The sequence below is a fragment of the Spea bombifrons genome, chromosome 1 (assembly GCF_027358695.1).
Source record: "Spea bombifrons isolate aSpeBom1 chromosome 1, aSpeBom1.2.pri, whole genome shotgun sequence".
Taxonomy (NCBI): Eukaryota; Metazoa; Chordata; class Amphibia; order Anura; family Pelobatidae; genus Spea; species Spea bombifrons.
The window spans coordinates 80,542,232-80,563,497 of NC_071087.1; the positions used below are offsets into that span (position 1 = coordinate 80,542,232).

The window sequence follows — 21,266 nt, forward strand, 5'->3', positions numbered from 1 at the left end:
AACCTGTGTGTGTCTGTTCCTGTTACAATTTACCAATTTAATATTGATCACTAATTTAATGTTAGTTTATCAGATTATTAAATTAATGTTATCACTAATTTATCAATTAATTCTAAAATTAATATATTTGCCAAATATTTATGTACTGATCCATACTTTTTCTATATTTCACATATTTTGTGAGATATATATTTTTTTAAGATTCATATAATATTTTATATTAAAGGGACTTGCAATTATGAAGCATTACCCTAAAAGGCAGTTTGGGCCAAAACATTAAATATATACCAAACCAAATTTGTCAACCCCTGCCACAACTTTATTTCCTTTAGAGGGTTGTCCTTATATCTGGTCATCCAGCGGTAAGCTGTACTTCCAGGACGTGGTACCATATCTTGTTAATCAGCAGTCTATCGCCAAACATGGTACAAATGAGTGGACGGGGCGGATCAACACCACCTAGGGTCCCGGCCAACAGGACGTCACTCTCCCTTTTTCACTAGGCTACGGTACTAAAACAAGGGTGGACCCTACCAACTATATTTTACAAAAACATTCATCTACTGCTAATCTCTGCAAGGGTCGCCTAATTATATACTTTAAAAAACCCTCCTCAACTACCCACAGACCTGTTTTAAAGGAACACACCCCAAGTATCCCTTTCACCTACCTTAATAAAAAGCCCACTCCACCTTCTATGTTCAATACAAAGCCCACCGCATGTTCTCTCCACTTCCCGTGCAAATCAAATTAAGGCCCTTTTAATATCATTTGCAGATCATAGTCTGGGTTCTACAGTAGATACCAAGACCAGCTGCCCCCTACCAGTGCAAAGCCTTTGAAGACTGCACAGAGGAACTATGGCTAGGTTTCAGGCTCCCAACTGGTCTGACCTCCCTGTGGGCAGTTACTTAAGGAAACACACACACACACACACACACACCTTTCCAGCCGTGCACATTATTACAGATAATGTAGGGATGTTTCTTCTGGAGCGGTTGCACATGAAGAGTTTTTTTTTTAGGATGTTTATTATTAAATACTTTCCAAAAAAACACACACTATATACCCCATACCAACTCATGCCTGCCCGAAATGCTAATCCAAATCAGTAAATACAGCGTGATCAAACCTATATTAACAGCAGAAAATAACCACCAAAGCAACCCCTCCACCTTACACCCAAAAGAAAAATTAGACCAACCCTCTACCACCCTTGCCCTACTTCAAATCTGCACTGCAGCCTGAGAAAAACGAGCAGTAATAGGGAGGGTTGTGGGGGAGCAGCAACTCCAGCAGCGGAATTTACAGAATATGCTACTGCCATCCTGTGGTGCAAACGCAAACTGCAGCAATCTCACTCTACAGCAGAATCATGAATGCTTTGTTATGGGAGATACTAAAGCCTTGAAAACTCCACTCTCTCTAGCGCCTCCCACATTCACCAGGTGATATCACTTGCTGCTATTTTGCTCAAGGAAATAAGTGGAAAATACAGCGTCTGTTTTATTGTCAAGGAGAGAGGGAAAGTGTTTAGGGCTTTGGATATTGTAAGCTGCGTCATGATTCCTCGTTGCCTGAATCATCCTGGTCTTCAAAACAGCTGTCCCCTTCTTCCTCCATCTCATCGTCCTCATAGTAGTCATCATAGAACAAGTCAGACCCTTCATCTGGTGCGGGGGCCTTTGTCTTCACACAGTATTCTGCCAAAGTTGTAGGAACCTTGACTCCATCATGCTCAGCATCAGCCTTGGTGGAAAGGACTTGTTTTCTACAAAATGTTAAAAAAATAAATGTATAACTATTGCATTTGAAAAACAATGGTTCTGCTTATATAATCCTACTATAAATCACTACAAAAATGCTGTTTTGCTTGTACAGACCTTCAGTTTCAGAACTGTTAACTGTGGTTAACTTTATACAGACTGGTATGCATCAGGCTACATGTAGGGTACAAGATATTGATCGCAATACACCCAAAACAAAATCACTATGAAGTAGTAATAGTATTATCATCAAGGTTTACTGTTTAAGTATAGTTCAAGGTTTCTTACTGGTCAATAGAGGATGTAATTAGAAAGCAATATTTAAGGGTTATGGAAACTAAGTGTACAAGAATTTATTCCATTCTTGCCAGTGCTGAGCTCCTGCTGCACAACATTTCAAGGCAACCTGTCCCTTTCTCGATGCACAAATCTATGGAGTCTCAAAGAAAGTATTTAAGTTTATATCAAACAGGCACATGATCTGACGCTTATTGCTTCAATGACTTCCAAAAGATGAGAAACATTCAGCCCATCTAGTCTGCAGTTATTTCCTGCTGTAAACACCTCAAATCTTACTTGGTCTTGTCGAGATTACATTTATGTCTAAACTCTATACACTCTTAATTTCCCTTTCCAACTTGTAAAGAAACATCTCTCTTGAACTTTGAGAAATCCCTTTGTAAATTTAAATGTTTATCACATACTCTCTTCTCTCAACCCTAGCTATACATATTGATACCTTTCCTGATAAAATGTTGAATGACTTGTAGGATACAAATTAACAATCATTCTCTGAACTCTTGTCAGAATAACTATTTCCATCTAGAGATAGGGTTCTCTAGACAAAACACTAGAGACCTGCAAAACAGTATTAGCACATCACTTTGTTTGCTACAAAAAAGGTAATACCCTTCTGTGTCAATCTGTGTTATGCCCCTCAGGTTAATCCATGGAAACAGAGTCAAGCACCAGGCCCTAGTTTCTAGCATCATCTGGGACGGCCAGGAACCTGGGCTCAGGATCTTACTTACCGGATAATATCTGTGTATTCTCTGTCACGTCCCTTGCTGTCCTTCCATTTCCGGTACATGACAGATGCATCCACATTAGCTGGCGAAAAAGTGTTCGGCTCATTCAGAAGAGAGATGACACTAAGAAGAATTGTTCTGTGTCGGAATAAGACGGGAAACAAGAGACTTAGAAATAAAGCAGTTTTGCTCTCAAGACAACATCCAATGACCAATGCTAAAAAAGGACTGAGCTAGTCCCATATAATGCATATTTAAGATGTAGATGTGTTCACGAATGTCTCTTCATCCACTGAGCTACGCATTACGTGGGACCAGCTCACTACTTACGCAGGAGAAACGCCAGAGCGGGTGATTTTTATTATTGGTGTTCAGGCAGGGATCTTGGATGAATGAAATTATGAATGAAAAATCAAGTTAGTTCTGCTCCATGGCCATTTGTGCTATATACTATTGTAGAAATGTTGGAAGATTATGGCGCATTTGCAGCCAGATTTGCATCAGCTAGAACAATGGAAAGGAGAATCCAACATTCCATGCTTAAAAAGGTATACTTCCCACATTCAGGTTGCTAGGCATGGTAATTAGGTTTGCTGGACATTGTGGTTGCCTTAAAAATATCTAATGAAAAAAGCATGTTTTTTTTTTTGAATACTTGTATAATACAGCAGATGTCAGCAGTAGCTGTAGTAGGGAATATCTGGAATTTAAGTCTGGCAGTGGCTTATACTGTTTCACTCCCTCCTCAACCACCGATTAGATTGTAAGCTCACAAGAGCAGGGCACTGTTCTCCTTTTGTACCAGTTTGTCATTGTGTGCGATTTTAGATTACTGACTCTGCTGTAACAGCAATACAGAATCTGCTGGCAATTTATAAATGTAATAGTGTTGCAAGAAAATAGCAAAAAATGTATATACATCAATACAGAGGAGCAATCTATCATACTGCAGTTAGTGAACATGCAAAAATGACCACTATAATAATACTTTTAATCAGTGACGTGTTTAAGGAGTAAACCTGCATACCGCAAGGTCTATGTGCTGCCTTACCGTACGTTTTGTGTAGGGTTCCATCTTTCAGATGGGAGTTCTCCACTCTGTGGATCATCTACTGGAGGGTGCAGGATAGAAATACACACATCTCCATTCTGCAAGAGACATTGTACTTAGCCAAAATGTTCAACTTTAATGGGTTTTAGACAGTAGGGCTTTCATGGTTGAAGAAAAGCTAGCCATATCCTAAGCTTTACTCATCTTGTTTACAAGCTATGCATCTTCCTCTAAAGGGGTTTACAGACTGGATTATTAATATATACACTCCGTATAGGTAGCTCATTATAGCCTGAATTGACCGTTAGACATTCATAATACATAAAAGAAACACCCAGGTAAAAAAAACAAAAAACAAAGAAGCTACGTGATGAGGGCGAGACACATTGTGGAAAAGAATATTATACCTTGTAACAACATGCTGTAAAGTTCTCGCTAATCCTAAGAAACGCAATTAGCTGCAAATTGTCCTTTTCCCCTCCTCCTCAGCTAAATGCCATGGGGAAGTACATACTCACCTCCAGAGCTGGCTCAGAGAAGGCCGTGCACAGATGTCTCGTAAGACCCCTTTTTGCATGGAAAGTCCTCCCATTAATTACAATAAAAGCACTTTCCTGCCACTGATTGAAGGCTTCAAGCAGGGAATAAGTGGCAACAATAGCCGGACTATGGAGGAGGACTGGAGCTTCTACAGAGTCAGTTGAGTGCCTTTTCCAGTTTTGTTTTGGAAGAATGCATATTAATAAAGTACTCTGTAAGTACTTCAATACGCATTCTTCTATAGCGGCAGTGTCAAGAACATTATACCATCCCTTTTACCTGGTCTCCTGGTACTGGCAAAGCGAACATAAAAGAGACGAAGATTCAGCACATTTTTGTAAGAGTGTAGCAATCCTTAGCATGTAGGAGCTTTTCAGGGTTTAGTATTTGATGTTAAAAGCGAGATGTGGAACTTGAGGACAATAGCTTGACCCACAGTTTAAGAGCTCAAGGTAAGATATCTCCTCCCTCCCATGCAAGGACCAAGTTTCTAACATTCATCAGTGTACATATTCCTCTTAGTAAGTTTAACCCCTTAACGACCAATGTCGCACCAAGCATGTTACGGAAAGCGGTCAGTTAATGACCAATGGCATGCCAGGCACGACAGAGCATTAAATAGGTCACTTTTTTCACTTAAATGTGTTGCTGTAGTGCCATCATGTTGAGGCATTTAATAACACCTAAACTTGCTGCAGGTGCTCCATGTGGCGCCTTTCTGGAACCTGCACGTGCGCCATCTACAACAAAGCAGCGTAAGTCTTCTTTAAAAGAACTTAGGAGGCGATCAACTATTGCCTCCTGACCTCAAACGGTTTTGCTGAAATGGCTCGATATCGAGGCATTCAGCGACAATGAAAACCACCCTATGACACACTGACCCCTCTGGAGAGCAGCCACAAGTACTATTGTGAGAGATTTAGCCTCTCACAAGATGGCGCCCACTGAGAAACACATTTTCAATAGGGTCTCACCAGACCCTCCTATGAAATCTTGGCTTTTTAAATATAAAAATATTTTTTTGAAAAATTGCAGTAAGATCCAGGGAACCATCCAGGTCCAACAAAAACTATATATTTTTATGAGCATTGAAAGAGTTAACAAAAAAAAAAAATAGCATTTGAAATACCCACAGGGGGTTAAAAAATCTATGGTTTGATGGAAAATTGAATTGGCTGGGTTAAAACATGTCCCAAACAGGACATGGGAGCAGACATCAACATTTAAAAAAATGTGGCCTTTTAGCCTACAAACAACCCAACAAACCTAGGCATGGGTGGCATCACTGTACTCAGGAGTAGACACATATTGAGGTGTTTGACAGTAACATAGACCAGGATCTATAAAATCACACCTAAAGTATGTGTGGGTAAAGAAAAACTACCACAAACTGTGGCAAATGCTAGTGGTATAATTAGTGCATGGAAAGTGCAAAAATACATGGTTTGATTTGAATTATATTATATATTATATATAGGAAATTAGATCATACGATCAAAAAAGTGGTTATATAAACTTAGGTACACTAAGTGAGAGGAACAAAATGACAGCTTAACACAAGCACAGCAAAAATATTAAAACAGCCATTGTCACAAAGAGTACAAAAAAAATAAAAGCTTAAGAGGTTAAGCAAGCACACTTTTCAGTGAGATGACCAACCATTCATTTATGATTATAGCGCTCATAAACCATGGCATTCTTAAATCCCAACCTGTGGATTGGTACCACTTACCTCGTAGATGTTTGGATGCCACATTTTTGTAATGAACCGGAACGCAGGTGGAGAGTATGGATAATCTACTGGGAATTTTAGGCGAGCCTGAAGCAGAGATAAACACCAGTTAAAAATAAACACCAGACGCACAATAGATCTACTCAAGGAAAGTCTGTAAAAAAATATCCACTCTTATATTTCTAAAAATCGGCCATAACACAATCCAAGGACAATGTTTTACTTTACCCAATTGGTCACCTGGAAAACCATACACAAATAACCAGGCCTAAACAGCGGGGGATGGGGAGTATACAGATGGAACTTCCCGTTCCCACCACAAAGAGCAGGCTTTGTTATGAAAAACCTGCTTTCTAAAGCCATCAGAGCATTACCAGCATATAGAATGGATAGGTGAGGAGACATGTCTTACTTTACAATTTAAAAAAATTGACGTTTAAAAAAAAATAAAATATATATATATATATATATATATATATATATATATATACCACCCGGTTACATAACAAGCATATGCATAGTTTGTTTTTTGTTTTGTTTTTTACAGGTACTCCAATAGTTTGGCCTACTATGTTGCGCTCCAAGAACTTTTAACATGGCCATGGATGGGAAGACAAAATTCCCACAGAAAATGCAACATTTCATTGTATTTCTAAATGTTTTGCTTTTCTATTCTGGGTCACACCGGTACTTTCATCTGAGAATAATCATTTTATGAAGATGAGCACATAGTAATTATCTCACTTTTGTATTTTTTTTTTGTACGTAAAAGCTTATTTCTACATCTGCTCTGATGTTCTTCATACGTTTCTCTATCTCAGATTTTAAAATCTTGTTTAACCAGCCCAAACACCAGAGTTAGAACACCACTTATTTGCACAATGTTATACAATAACAGTATTTATTTTTTTTACCAAATACACCAATAATTTAGTCGGCACTTTACACAGTACAGAGGCTACAACAAAATACTATGAAAGCAGATAAAGCCACAGTGCTTCACCATAAACCTACAAAGACTTACACATATAACAAAGAAATATTTACTAGCACAATCCTTTTGTTTGCACATCCTGCTTATACAGTAATGCTGAACATATATCCAGCCCAGCCCCTGAGCCCTAAAGGCATGCACTCCATGACAACTTCCATTTCACCAACTTGAACCCCCCAATCTCACCTTGAAGTAACCCCCCTCGTAGAAGGTGTTGGGGGGACCAAATATGGCCACCTCCCAGTTGTACAGGTCCCCCTCATCCACAAGGGTGACTCTGAAGCCCTCCACCGGTTCCTCCTGCAGCCCCTTAAGCTCCAGCAGCAGCGCTTTGTGCGAGCTGGGCACCAGCATCACGGGCCGGGCCATGTCTATTCCACTCGTAGCCGGGGACCTGCGGCCTGCCGAACCGGGTTACACCGAACTTGGTACGGTCCTACTCACTAAGGCAAGACGTATGACCGCTGCTGCCGCGACATAACGCTACAACAAAACTGCCGCACAGTTAACGGGAAGAAAAGATAACTCGCGACTGAACGCTGCTAGGGAGGGGAGAGCGATAACACTGAAGAGGAGGAGCAAACTACAACCCCCACAAACCACTGCTCCAGGCCTGATTTTGACGTCACTACTGAGGAGCTATTGGCAATATTTGTAGCATGGCCTGGTTGAGAGAAGTAGGAATAATATGGAGTATTCGATCTGTGTTAAGTTGTGTTTGCCATGAGTTTGTAGGGAGGCAGATGGCCCGTGAACTAACCACTAATAGTACAGCACTCATATTGGGCAGACATTTGTTATAAAAACATATACAATGTGGCTTGATACAAAAACACCTTTGTTAGCATGGCCTCCTCTAACAATTCCTTTTCCCAGTGTAGGGTGGGGGTAAAATGTTACACTGCAGTGTGTGAGATTAGGGTGACCGCATATCCTAACTGCCTTTCGGGGACACTTACCTTGACCAGTGCATCGCATCATGGTTATGCTTGGGACCGGTCAAAACAGATTTGCTGGCTCATTTTCAGTATTTCCGCAGTTGCTATGTAATAAGGTCATAATTCTATGCATGTTACACATCTCATGCTATATTGTTTCTCAAAGAACTTTTAAAAAGTATAAATTACTAACCGTATCACTTATCAGTGCCAACCTTGTCCCAAAAACAGCTTCCCAGTGCCAACTTTGTCACCCAACAGCTTCCCAGTGCCAACCTTGTCCCAAAACAGTTTCCAAGTGCCAACCTTGTCCCCACCCTAGTTTGCAAGCTTATCTGGCTGAGCCTCACTTTGTCTTACTGGTTTCGGGGAACCTGCTGCCGTCCCGGCGCCGCCCATAAAGATTATTGAGTTGGGGGGCTCAATTCTGTTTCAGACATAAACTGTAGGGCCGTCTGAAAATGAATTGAGCCTGTCTGCTCAATAATTTTCAACATTAAGTGCCACCCGAGAGCTCTCATTCCGGCACGATGCCTTGTACTGGATTGAGGCTGCCCAGGACTCTATGTAAGATGCATAGACCGTGTCTACTCACTAAACTAAAAGTGCTTGTGAGTTGCCGAAAAAATGTGAGCTTGTAGTAGCAAACTTGAACTTAAAGTGATAATTTAAAAAAAAAATTAATGCAGGAGACACATGTACATGCAAGTTTTAAAAATCAAGCAAATTAGTAAAACTTTTGTCCCAACTTGCAAATGTCGTCTTGCGAACCCAGAGGGGTTAACCCAACTTCTGAATAGACCCAATGAGTAACTGATTCAACCCATGAGTCAATAATGCATCATGTTACCCTCACTGGTCAGCAATATGTGAAAAGTATAGGTGTACTGGAAAATATGGTCGATGTGCATACCTGCGAACTTTCCAGGTGTTGCCCAGAGGCTCCAGGAGAAGCACAGGTCGACACTCAAATCCTCCAGGTCGACACTCAAATCCTCTGGGTTGTGGGGTCCTGACATGTCCCACTCCCCACTTATTTTACCCTTAAATGGGGTTGTGTCTCACGATGTCGGCAGGACCACCCACTGATGTCAGTGGGAACACCCACCCAGAGGGACTGCTCCGGGTAGCTGGAGCCCAAAAGTTCATAGGTATGCCGATGTGGTCTTTCAAGTTTGAGTCCTTCATAGTGTTTCTGTGTAAAACTTGTTTTCTTATACCATATTGCACCTACTTACGTTTAGAGGGTCCTTTTGTCACATTGATCTTCTGCTGCAAGGGGAGCTTGTCTGACCCATGTAATGCATAGTTAAATCAGTGAGACTTCTTAAAAGTCATCTTATCCCATGGCTGCAAAGCCCTTTTTAAAAAATCAACTTGCCAGGCATGGTCCTTCACTGTCAGTGAGCTGAGATTACAACTCCCCTGCTAACTACCAGTTTAGTGAATAAACCGCCTTGTGATTTAGTGTTATGTGTTCCTTGTGAAAGAAGACCACATATTCTCAATAGGATTTGGGCCATCAATCTCTGTGAGGTTTTGTTGGCAGAAACCCTTAAAGCACCTTATAGTTTGATAAACCTTAGTCTTATTAAGTTTTCTTGAATTATGGGGCTAAGAATCACAATCATAGCAAAGTTCGGCATTACCATTACATCATACATTGCAGGTATGTAATGCTGCTTGGGGTTGTGCACTAGTTTGAAGTTCCTTTTAATGTAAGACTGTGTATAACAGATCTCAATGGCTGGAAAATTGCCATTCTTGCTTTAAAATGCTTTTATTTTCTCCAGGCGTCAATGTGCAAGGGGTGGTGCTTGATCATTTTTCTCTGACTTCTTATTTCCATACCATCCCCATGGACCAGCGTCCTTGGTGGTCTAGAGATGATTAGGAGCAGAAACACATGTGCCTATTATTGTCATCCCCTGCCCTTCCTCCATCTTGTTTTTGTTTTCACATTATTGTCACAATGGTTTTCTTGCACCACCAACACTATCCTGGGAGCTTTCATGAAGGACCACCCACATTGGCTTAGAAAATCTAGTGAATTAATGCTTATTATCTTGTCATAATTACCTGCTAGTTGTCATACCAGGGATGTCTATTCACTAAGCTGTGAGAACTTGCAGACAAAGGACCAATTTGCATTTAGTTGATGTGAGCAGAATGAAGCAAGGAACTTGCAAATTTAACTTGGCACGCCAAAAATATATACAAATAATCCATATGGGACATGTAGGGGCCCCGGGGAAATTTTCGCACCGGGGTCATGTGGTTTCTAGTTACACCCCTGCTCATCCCCACCTTTTGTTTATTCAGAAAGGTTTCCTGGCAAAAAAAAATGTATATGACCACCATAGTAGTAGCTTTAGACAAGCACGGACCTGAGCAACATGAGAACTTTAGTTTACAATAGCGGGGTAAAGATTAACTACCCTTTAATTGTAAGAGCCCTCTTCACTCAGTGAACCTGTGCCAGGTTGTTATTGCATATGATTCAGAATTTGGTGGCACTATATAGATCAATGTAATGTAATGGTTCACTGTAGATCATGGGAGTTGCAGTCAGTGTGAAGTGTAGACCACTAATATAGGCTTATTGTAGCCCCCAAAACCCAATACCAGGCTGAGAGTCTTAGGGAGCTGGAGTATTAAATAGCCCTAGTTGGAATACAAGTATAAAATAAAACTACCTCGTGTCTGCAGCCTGCAAACTGTATCTGTACCCAGGCAGATGTAAATGAAGAAGCAGCAGAGTGAAAGGGAGGAGACCAAACCACTCAGACAGCGGAGGGTTTTACAGAATTAAATAAAAGCTTTTTTGGCAACTACTGTGTGTTTTTTTGTCTGCCTGTATGTCTAGTTAACCCACTCTAAACAGCCCACTGTTTCTTCCTCCCCGGATGCTGCTCCAGTTGTACTCTGAATCTGGGTGGGTTAGTACAGGGACTCTCTTGCCGATTGCAGCATGATGTATAGATGGCATAGTAGCTAGCTATGCATGTGCATTGATAGCTAGGCAGTGGTATAGCCATGTATCTTAAGGTGCCAGTCATTCTGTCCCTTTTTACTAGGAGCTCAGATTGTTTGCTGGGTATAAGTATATCACAGTATTCCATAAATCACAATAATCTGCATGCAAAAAGGAGAACATTACACATCATGTGGAGAAGAAATATTGAACTGAAGGTGCCTCTTTTTTTGTTCCATGGTACAGAACATAGTAGAAACATGTAGGAATTTCCTTGGCTCAATGTTGGGAACCATTACACAATCACAGTTGCAGTAAACATATTCTATTTTAAACTACTTGTAAACAGATTATAACTATGTGTATTACCTTTATTCTGGCTGGGTTATATGAAGGGGGCCTTTGACTTTATACCAAATTGTATACTCTGCCCAGAATCCTATGGTAGTCTATGTAGCAGAAATTACCAAATGTAGGAACTCCCAACCCCAGAACAGAGCAGAACTGATGCTTAGCTCTTCCTTGCGTACTTGTGCTTTGATCAATAATCTACTCAATATTTAAACCCAGTGATCTTTTCTTTGCTGATTGGGCTGCGTTCACACTTGGTGGGATTCCAACACCTCAGGACAAAACCTAGGAGGGATGATCCAGACACATTTAACGTGAGCCCTATGCGGCTTTTTTTGCAGCATGCCACAAAGAGCATGATAGGCAGCAGGGCAGGCTAGCGCTGGAGGCAATTATTCCCTGTGTCTGTCCAAAATTTTAAAACAGGGGTTGTCTGAGTTAGGCTGGCCTACTTGTGGAGGTTGGAGCACAGTGTGCAAGCAGCCATAATGAAAGAGACTGGACAAGGTAAGGCTGAAAGGTGTGACGATAGAATAGGGATAATGTGTGTGTGAGGGTGCTAGTGTGTATTAGTGGGAGTATGAGAGAGAGTGCCTTAGTGCACTAGTGTCTGTTAGTATCTGTGTGGTGGTCAGTCTGTATCCGTATTTGTATTAGTAGGTCTGGCCCCCCAGCTTGTTGGTCAGAGAAAATCTGGCCCTCCGCACTGGCGATGTTGGACTAGTTTGACAAGACAAATTGCGTGTCCTTGACAATTGATCACTAACTAAACCGGTTGGAATCCTATATAATGTTAAGTCATTGAATTTGGAGGATCCAAACAGAAAAATTTGGATTCCTGTCCCCTGTGGTTGTAGAAGAATAATATAAATCTGTAGTGGTTATCATACGGAACTGGGTTTTGGCTGAAAGATGGCTCTTTCGATATAAAGAAAATTAAACAGTTATGGTGTTGTCTAACCAAGAACAGGTAAAATATCGACTCTGTAATAGTAGCCAAGTAGAAGCTCTGAAACTGTGTATGAAAACCAGTACTAATTTGAGCCACCCACCTTACCCTGATCAGAAAACAACCACTATTTATCCTATTTGTCCAAGCCCTGATTTTTGAACAGGAGTTGTATTTTCCAGCGAATAATGGCCTGGAGGCACCTTAGAATGGGCAAATTTGTTAAATTTAGCACCAGAGGAGGGAGCTGTGGGACAAGCAGAACAAAGAGATGCAACATTTAATTTCCCAGTAGCACAACATACCAGAAAATCACCACCGGTAGTCGCAGGAATGGGCCATTTGGTGGGGGAAGATTTGTGTAAACTGAGAGGTAATGTATATTTTACCCCAAAGGCAGCCTTCAGGGGTGTCACAGGAGAAAAGATAGAAGTAGTTGAGAACTTTTTTCATTTCCTTTTGTGGAAGCGGTAATACTAGGCCTTCTGTGCCTCTCTTCCAAAGAGTTTATGAGCTTCAGGAGGTTCTGATGCGGGATCTATATGGTCTGCAGAACGCGTCGGAATAACTTTAAAATCACAAGTCTCTTTGCCACAAGTGCCCCAGTATCCCCTACCGAAGGCGGCACTTGAAGGCATTGGCTCAGTAATATAAGAGTTATTATAAAAGTTATTAATTAATTAACCCAATGGTGAGTCCCTGCAATGCCCCAATTTAGCCCGTACATAAACCAAGATCTGATCCCCAAAACTGTGACATCTGTTGCAGGCTGTAAGAAATGATGCCCCTCTTTCAAGGTTTGTTCATCAGGTACTGTATCAAACACATATATTAACTAGTAAATTGGCCCACTGTAATACGCTAAACAGTGTCAATACTGAACACACAAATGCAATAACATCAATGAACAGTACCCACATCTGTGGGGATGGAGTTTATCTGGGCTCTCTTTGTGGAACTTCTCCATAGGCTTTGATAGAATCCTCTATCTCCCAAAATACTCTTGCTCCTCAGCATAGGCACACTCTTAAGATAAATCCTCACAGAATCACAGTCTTTTTTTACAGACATTATGCTCCCAGTAAGATTGTTCCAAACACTGCCTGTACCAGGGAATGTGTATCCCAAAGATTGTGTGCCCCAAAGATTGTGTATCATCCCATGACACACTTGGTTTTACAAACAGGTCGGACTACCTACCCGCTTTCTGGTACCAGGATGAAGATGTGTGGAGAGAAACTTTTATTACCCTTTACCCTTGGTGAGGTATAAAGAAAGCCTGGAAACAATTTGCACATAGGGGCTGTTCATTCAGCATCCTTGATTCAGGTTCCATGAACTAAACTAATGAAGCCCATATATATTGAAGGCTTCGATGTGAAGGTTCTTTTGTTGTGCACTGGATGTTACAAAATGCAAATGACCTTTCGGCGTGAAGCCAGATGGATAAATATATATAGAAACACATACATCTTTAATAACCGTATATAATGTAGAAATTATCCAATGACTATTTTTTACAAGGCTATGTGCCACTTATTGGGTTTGGTTCAGTGACCTGACTTAACCTTAGTTGGCTTCAATGGTGTAGCACAAAACACAGTAATCTGACAGCCTAAACTTCACAGAAAGATCATAGTCTTTGGTACGACTGCACAGAAAATGGTACATTGATCCTCCACCAAACCTAAACTGTTCAAGAACCAATTAAACACAATGCACACGTGCTGTCAAGCAATAATAAACTAAAATGGGATATGTACCATAAGATATCAACCACACTGCTACTCTTGCACTAGTTAATACAATACACCTCTCCCATTTGCACATAGATATTGCCTCCGTTTAAGAATGCCAGCCGCAGCGTTCGAACAAAATTTTATGGATGCAGTGATTGTGATAAGTGCAAAGGTGTATTATGTGTTATTTTTTTTGCAACACCCTCCTCTTCTTATACCCACTGCCAATTACCCCCTCTCTAAATATTTTCCGTTCCTTAGGCCTGCGTTGTTTTGCCGGAGTTTATATAGGTTATTTGAAAACGTCGCTGCAAGTTTCGCATCATTCCAGGATTAACTTGCTTCAACGTTGTTTTGTAGTTTTTCCAAGGGCCCTTGAAATCTCAAGTTTTTCATCAAAATGAATCTAAAATCAAAACTCGACCAAAACATTTAATTTGATTCTAATGCCAAATTGAATCTACCAAATTCGCTTTAGAGAATAAAGAAAATAAGACATTTAAGATGTTTACATGTATTTTTAATTGAAAAACAAAATTAGAATATAGCTAAGAACTATAGCAATATTTAGAGAAAAAAAAATAAAATAAATATATAAATATATATATATATATATATGTTTGTGTGTGTTGATTATAATCGGTGACATACCCTAAATGAATGTGTTACCCTGTTTCAGTGGCTGCATAATTTCCAGAATTTCTCGACATTTATTTAACATATATAATACCGTATTGGCTCGGATATAGGCCGCCCCCGTATACAGGCCGCACCCTAAAAGTTTGGTGCTTTTTTAAAGAAAAGGTTTTTTTCTTTAAAAAAGCACCAAAAAAACATGCTCCCACTCTGTCCTCCCCCCCCGAGATATGCTGCCACTCTGCCCCCCCCCCGAGATATGCTGCCACTCTGTCCTCTCCCCACCGAGATATGCTGCCACTCTGTCCCCCCCTCCGAGATATGCTGCCACTCTGTCCCCCCCCTCCGAGATATGCTGCCACTCTGCCCCCCCCCCCGAGATATGCCGACTTACCAGAGCAGACTCCCGACTCCCGGGTGTCTTGCGGGGCCGGAGGGGGACATCTATGCAAATCGCGTATACAACTCCCGGTGCCGGCACTCAGCGGAAGTGCCGGCACTGGAAGTTGTATACGCGTATTGCGTAGATGTCTTCCGCCGGCCCCGCAAGACACTCGGGAGTCTGCTCTGGTAAGTCGGGGGAGGGGGGGGGGACATTCACCGGCGATGCGCTTAGACCTCTCGTGCCGGTACTTCCCTCATGGAAAGTGCCTGCAGGGGAGGCTGTCTGAGCGTATCGGAGAGTAGGATACAGGTCCCCTGCACCGCTGCGGGGGATCTGTAGCCTAACCCCGCTGCCTGCCCGGCGCCCGGAACTGAAAGTGGGGGGAAAAAGTGCGGCCTATATTCGGGCCAATACGGTATATACACATTTATTAATACATACACTCAGATATGCACATTTACACGTATTCACACATACTGACACTTTTACATATACACAGACACACACCCCTACTTTTTAGGAAAGGCTTATCTAGCAGCCAGTGACAGCTCTCTTCTGCTTCTCACTCACGGTCCACACTCACTCCCTGAGTCTAGCTCTGGGAATGACATGCTGGTGCTCAGACTCAGTCAGAGTGCTTGGCTGAACGAGGCCTGATGAGACTCAACCTATCAAATTTAATCGGCAACAATTTGATTTGAAAACTTCTTTGCAGGGCTGTACATTTTCCTTTACTCCAAGCAGCAGTTATGTTGTTTGGCCATTCTTACAACGCATGCTGTGGCGTAATTACGTGATACAGTTGCTTACTGCTTATTTGCATTTTGGTTGAGGACAGTTGCTCATTTGCCTTTAGTCTGGGGAATTTGTTTATACGTAGAAAGGCTGCCCTGCATTTCTAAGACTTGATTTATTCAGGTGACTTTATTGAACCCACTGTTTGCACCTTGCTAATGAGACACAGGACATAATTCTCAAACTTGCAAATTACTAAATGAGATCATTCCATTGTTAAGCCCATGTAGGGACAAATAAAGCAATTTTGTCCCTGAAAAAGAGGCTGACTAAAGCAGGTTCTCTTACATCCCTGGCTTCATATTGTTCAGCTGAATCTGCCTAGTGTGCAACTGGAGGAATTAAGCGTTGCCAGGATCTTATTGTGTTAGAATCTTAAGTGTTGTTGTCAGCGTATATGCTGTTCCTGTGATGCACTTAGCTTTCCCGCTATCTGTGACAAAAGGAGGAAACTATTTTCGGTTATCAGTTCTTTTCCTTAAGGGAAAGTTTCATGGAAAAACAAGTGTTTGTCCCTCAGCATTAATTATAGTCCCGTGCACAGGAATTTACTTGCAGAACTGGAGGCTGCTATTGTAGGTTGCCTTGTGATGTTTTGAGTGACTTTCCCTTCTCAAACACCACACTCAACCGACGGCAACCTACTTGCCGTGTGATTGGCCGTTCTTTACATACAACTGTATGCTGGCTCTAATAGTTACCCCACCACTCGTGTGTCACATACCATGTGTTTCACATGTTGCTATTTTCAACTTAAAAACAATGGAGGTGGACATATCTGTTACAAAACACATTTTATTATTATTTGTACACACGTTTGACACTCTGTCTATAGTTCATAAATATTAGTTTATACTTAAATACAGGGATGTGGGCAAAGGGGCCAGATGAGTTTTTGTTATGCAAAATGGTGTATCATGCCAGAATTATGTTAAGGCAACACCTTTTTTGCACCACATTGTTCATCAAAGAAAACATGTGGGAAGAGGCAGTCTTGTTCCTGCCAGCTTGGAGAAAAACACATCTGTGGTATGGCAGGCCCATCCTAAAAAAAAGTCAGTCAATTCAATGCAGCCCTTTTCTTTTCTCGTAAAGACAGTTACTGAACGGGTTTCACCTTATCGAGGAACAAGACAGATGCTTCCTTTAGAAATTCCCTACGACTCAAGTGGACACTGGGATCATTATTACGGAAAGCCCCATCCATGACTACAGCCAAACAGTCTGGTCCCAGTTTAGAGCCAGCTTCTAAGTAGCTCGCTGGGACACAGAGGTCACTAGCAACCAGTGCTTCTTCTAGAGTTGTCAGCACGGCATGGCAAAGTCTTTGGTCAGCCTGGCTAGGACCATCTAAAATAGTGAATAAAGTATCCGCTTTGCACATAAACTCCAACATCACAAAGCAGGTTAGCACACCATATCGGAAGACATCAAATGGTACAGCCTCATGGTCTCGGCACTGTATTTTCTTTAGAAGTGCGGATGATATTTCCTCAGGAAGGTCACCCTCTCGGCATATCCTACGTAGCAACTCTCCGTAACTCTTCCCGTTCAGGCCAGGCATTCTTTTCTTCCCTCCTGCACTCAGGCACTCATACGCAATGTTTAGGTTATTGTTAAAGGCCGTCCTGTTAGAAGACACGGGTACAGTCACCATTATCATAGCTTGTAAAACCTTACTTGTAAAAATGAACAATCCTTCAAGACAACATAAATGTTTAACGAAAAAACCTGCAGCCGCTTCAAAATATAGAATGTGTACGCATCAAAAAGCCACCTAATGCGTATAGCATTTCCTTCTCTCATGTCATTTTTTAGGTTATTGGTTCTTGATTTGTTTGGACAGCCCTTGTAAAGGTGAATGAGGATGGGGGAGAAAACTTTAGGAAGGAAAAGAATTAGACAATTCTATCTCAGCTACAGATCTAAACTTAGTGAACCAATAAACCAAATATCTCAGAAAGTTGTTAAAATGAAGGGAATGATCCCAAAACATGTGATGGTGACAGAAATGTGCTTATAAAAAGGCACACTCCAGTGTACCAGGGAGCCCCTGTACTTAGTATATACATTTACATTGTTTTAAGGTTGGAAAAGATAAATAAAAAATGCACGCCTTTGGCAGATTTTAAAGATTGCCCCATGCATTTGAAATGGGGACGAACGTAATTTTAAAGACACCTTGCAGCTGTCATATGCTTAAAAGTGCATACAATAGCTTGAGTGCCCCTTTAATAAGGACCGATGCCATAGCACATATGGAGCAATGAATGATGTTCATTAACTGGATCTTTATTAGGGAGTTTGGCCATATAATGAACCAAGGTAGGGAGGGACGGGTGTACTGCATTATAAATGTATGTATTTCAACTTGAGGAGCAGATCACAGGTTTACAGGAACACTGTATTGTGTTAAATACCAACATTTTCGTTTGATATCAGGACAGTCATGCAAACTCACAATATCAGTGCTAAGGGCCAAACACAGCACATCTCCATGCGCTTCAAGAAATCGGTGTTCTCTATTGAAGACAAAGCAAACCTACCACACCCTTTCAAGAACAGCCAGCATTAACCAAGCACATAGCAACCGCGCCCTCCACGGTGTTTAGCAGACTTGCCGAAAAGTAAACCTTCTATGCCTTAATAATCTAATGCCTTTAACTAGGATAACAGCCTTCCATTCTAACCTCATCCCCTACAGTGTCCTGCAAAACCCTACATACTGTGGATCAAATCCACTGGTGTTTTCCACACCAACCATAAAGCCTGCAGCCTCCCCAAGCAGCCAGGCACCACTGGTGTCTCCCGGACCTTTGTGAGTGATGTGCTAGCCTCAGGTACCACATGGCACGCCCGAAACGCTGCTGCCCCGGCAGGTGTGATCCCTGGTCCCCAGGCACCGCTCGCCCATCTCCCGACACCTGCCCCATCTTCTCGAAGTAATCCGCTAGGAAAGCAACGGGCTCCTCTGGCCTGGCTTCCAGGAGCTTCAGCACAGCCTCCCTCAGCATGTCACGAACCCCTGTCTGAGCTAGAAAGTCGGCCTCGCTGGCAGGGCTAGGGGTAGGCCGAGGAACAGGGGAGCCTCCAGCCGCACGTCTTTTCTCCGTCGCCATCACTACGTTCTAATGAAACCGGACAGGTGCCATCTCACGTGATGGCAACAGGAACCTATCGTCAACAATCGGGTGTCGTGTAATCGCCATCTTGACTACGGGATTTGTCGCCATGGCAACATACACTTGCCACTGTTGCTACGGATGCAGATTTGATGTCTTAATAGGCAGCCTGTGAATACCAAGAGGCTCTATTTTAATTAGTACCGTTAAAAGGCAATATAACTAGTCAATAATTACGATTAGTTAAAACTTTAAATACATATTTAAATATATTTATGGTTATTTGAAATTTTAATTGTACTTGTAATACTATACATTCTCTGGAATACCTATCCAGTCTCCACCATCACCTCCACTTTTTTCTTGTCTTCTGATTTCTTGATTTTCCTCCCCACACACAAAACTATCTGGCAGCCCCCATTCTCCCCCACTACCATCCTTCAAACACAACATGATGGGCAACCCAGATCCTGCTCTCATACTCAGCTGTGAGAATAGAGTTAGTGGTTAGGAGTATTTCTTTGTCCCTCCTAAATAACATGCACCATACGCCAATACATACTAACTCTAATACCATGCACTCATCACCCCAGAGTCCTTGTCCTCTCCTTCAGTGTATCACACCTATCTTTCTCTCCCTCATGTAGCAACCCCTGTATTCTGTATAGATCAACTGAATAACACATGCAAACCCTCTAGTTTAGGTATGGCTATGTAAACAACACATGAACACAGAATTGCGGGTATAGATCAATTGGAGAAGACATACTGCGGTCACACAGGTCGCACACCCCTGACACTATCCGCTAAATCATGCTAACACCATACATGCACAACCTTGTAAACACAATGGGCAAATGATGTGGGATGCTATCTGACAAACACACACTATCCCGATCTGCCGCTTCTGCGTGTGGCCAGCAGTTGGATATGGCTGGCCCCACACAGCTGGTTCTCAAACATATACACCACAACTTGATCTTACATTCCGCTTTCCTACAATCTGCAGACTATCGTTGGCTTCTTGTATAAATCTTTTGCATTTGCATCCTTAAAGTATTGATGGCTCCCTGATTTACTATTAGGTATTTATTTAACGACTTGGAAGCCTTCCATGTGAGTTTATCCATTTTTGTATTTTTTAACATTTTTCATACAGCTTAGTGTTTATTTTTTCTACATTGCAAAACGTTTTGCTCTCTCGTTTCCTGGAAAGGTATAGTATACTATTGGATTATACCTATAATCTGGAATCAGTCTTATTTTTGTAAATTCAGATTTTTTATAGCACTATTGGGTGTTTTCACAGCGTTTCTGTATCATCTTGTACAGGGCTATCTGGTTTTGTGTTTGTATGCAGTAGGTGTTGCGCACTATTGTTACCTCAGCTGCATGATTTAACATCCTTTTTGGCCACAATTCATCCGTTGTTCTTCTGTCTGGGATCTCTGATTGCGCCCCCTGTTGGCTGATTGCATGCATTGTGATCATTGCTTGCTGATCACAGTGTGATCAGTGCAGGGGAGAACAGAGGAAGAGAGTGAGGACAAAAAAAACCCTAAGTGTTATTTTATTTTAAATTAAATATTAACAAAACTTAAAAATAAAATAATCAATGCAGTCATGACATCACTGGCATACATCAGATGGAAGATTGTTTGTTGGTGGCACCTAATGTTTAGAAAAAAATCTGAGTAAAATTTGCAAAAAATATTGTTAGTATGGGTTTTTTCTTTACATTTTAGCACTCACAATTATTATTTTTTGTGTGTTCTGAAAAAAAACATGTACAATTTGTGTGGGTACATCAAATATGGAAAAGGGGAATCTTAATTAAACCAACATATGGGAAAAATGGGAAAAAAAATGCACGGTGCATAGGTTATTAAAAAAACACAACTCAGTATTGAAGGGGTTAAATCCCACCTTTTAAACTGTGATTATTACAAAATAATGTCTTATGTATATGAATACATTTTACATTTTCTTGGTCAAAGTAGGTATACAGGTAGATCTCCTAGAGTCAGCCGTCACATTGACTCTTTTCAGAATATTACTATTATTATATGACTGTATTATTTACATTTATAAAGATTCTAGTTGATCTCTCTCCTCTGCAATATATATATATATATATATATATATATATATATATAACAGAGCTATGTTTTATGGCTCGTTTCACTATCTCAGTTATACAATTATAGACCGTACTGGCATCAGCTTCAGTAATAGTCGTCCCTGTTTAGCAGTCATAAGTAACCGC

The 21,266-nt window shown here is 41.2% G+C and overlaps 2 protein-coding genes across 2 annotated transcripts; both read right to left on the reverse strand.

The window, feature by feature from the left end:
• Positions 1-1,482: 1,482 nt before the first annotated feature.
• Positions 1,483-7,683, reverse strand: CDC34 (cell division cycle 34, ubiqiutin conjugating enzyme). Its single transcript, XM_053465300.1, has 5 exons — positions 7,298-7,683; positions 6,118-6,204; positions 3,846-3,943; positions 2,798-2,932; positions 1,483-1,771 (listed from the first exon to the last, which is right to left on the reverse strand). The coding sequence occupies exons 1-5, from the start codon at positions 7,478-7,480 to the stop codon at positions 1,561-1,563; spliced, it is 714 nt and encodes a 237-aa protein (XP_053321275.1). The 5' UTR covers positions 7,481-7,683; the 3' UTR covers positions 1,483-1,560.
• Positions 7,684-16,655: 8,972 nt separating this feature from the next.
• Positions 16,656-19,068, reverse strand: TPGS1 (tubulin polyglutamylase complex subunit 1). Its single transcript, XM_053456113.1, has 2 exons — positions 18,693-19,068; positions 16,656-17,506 (listed from the first exon to the last, which is right to left on the reverse strand). Exons 1-2 carry the CDS (start codon positions 18,995-18,997, stop codon positions 16,978-16,980), a joined length of 834 nt encoding a protein of 277 aa, XP_053312088.1. The 5' UTR covers positions 18,998-19,068; the 3' UTR covers positions 16,656-16,977.
• Between the last annotated feature and the right edge of the window lie 2,198 nt (positions 19,069-21,266).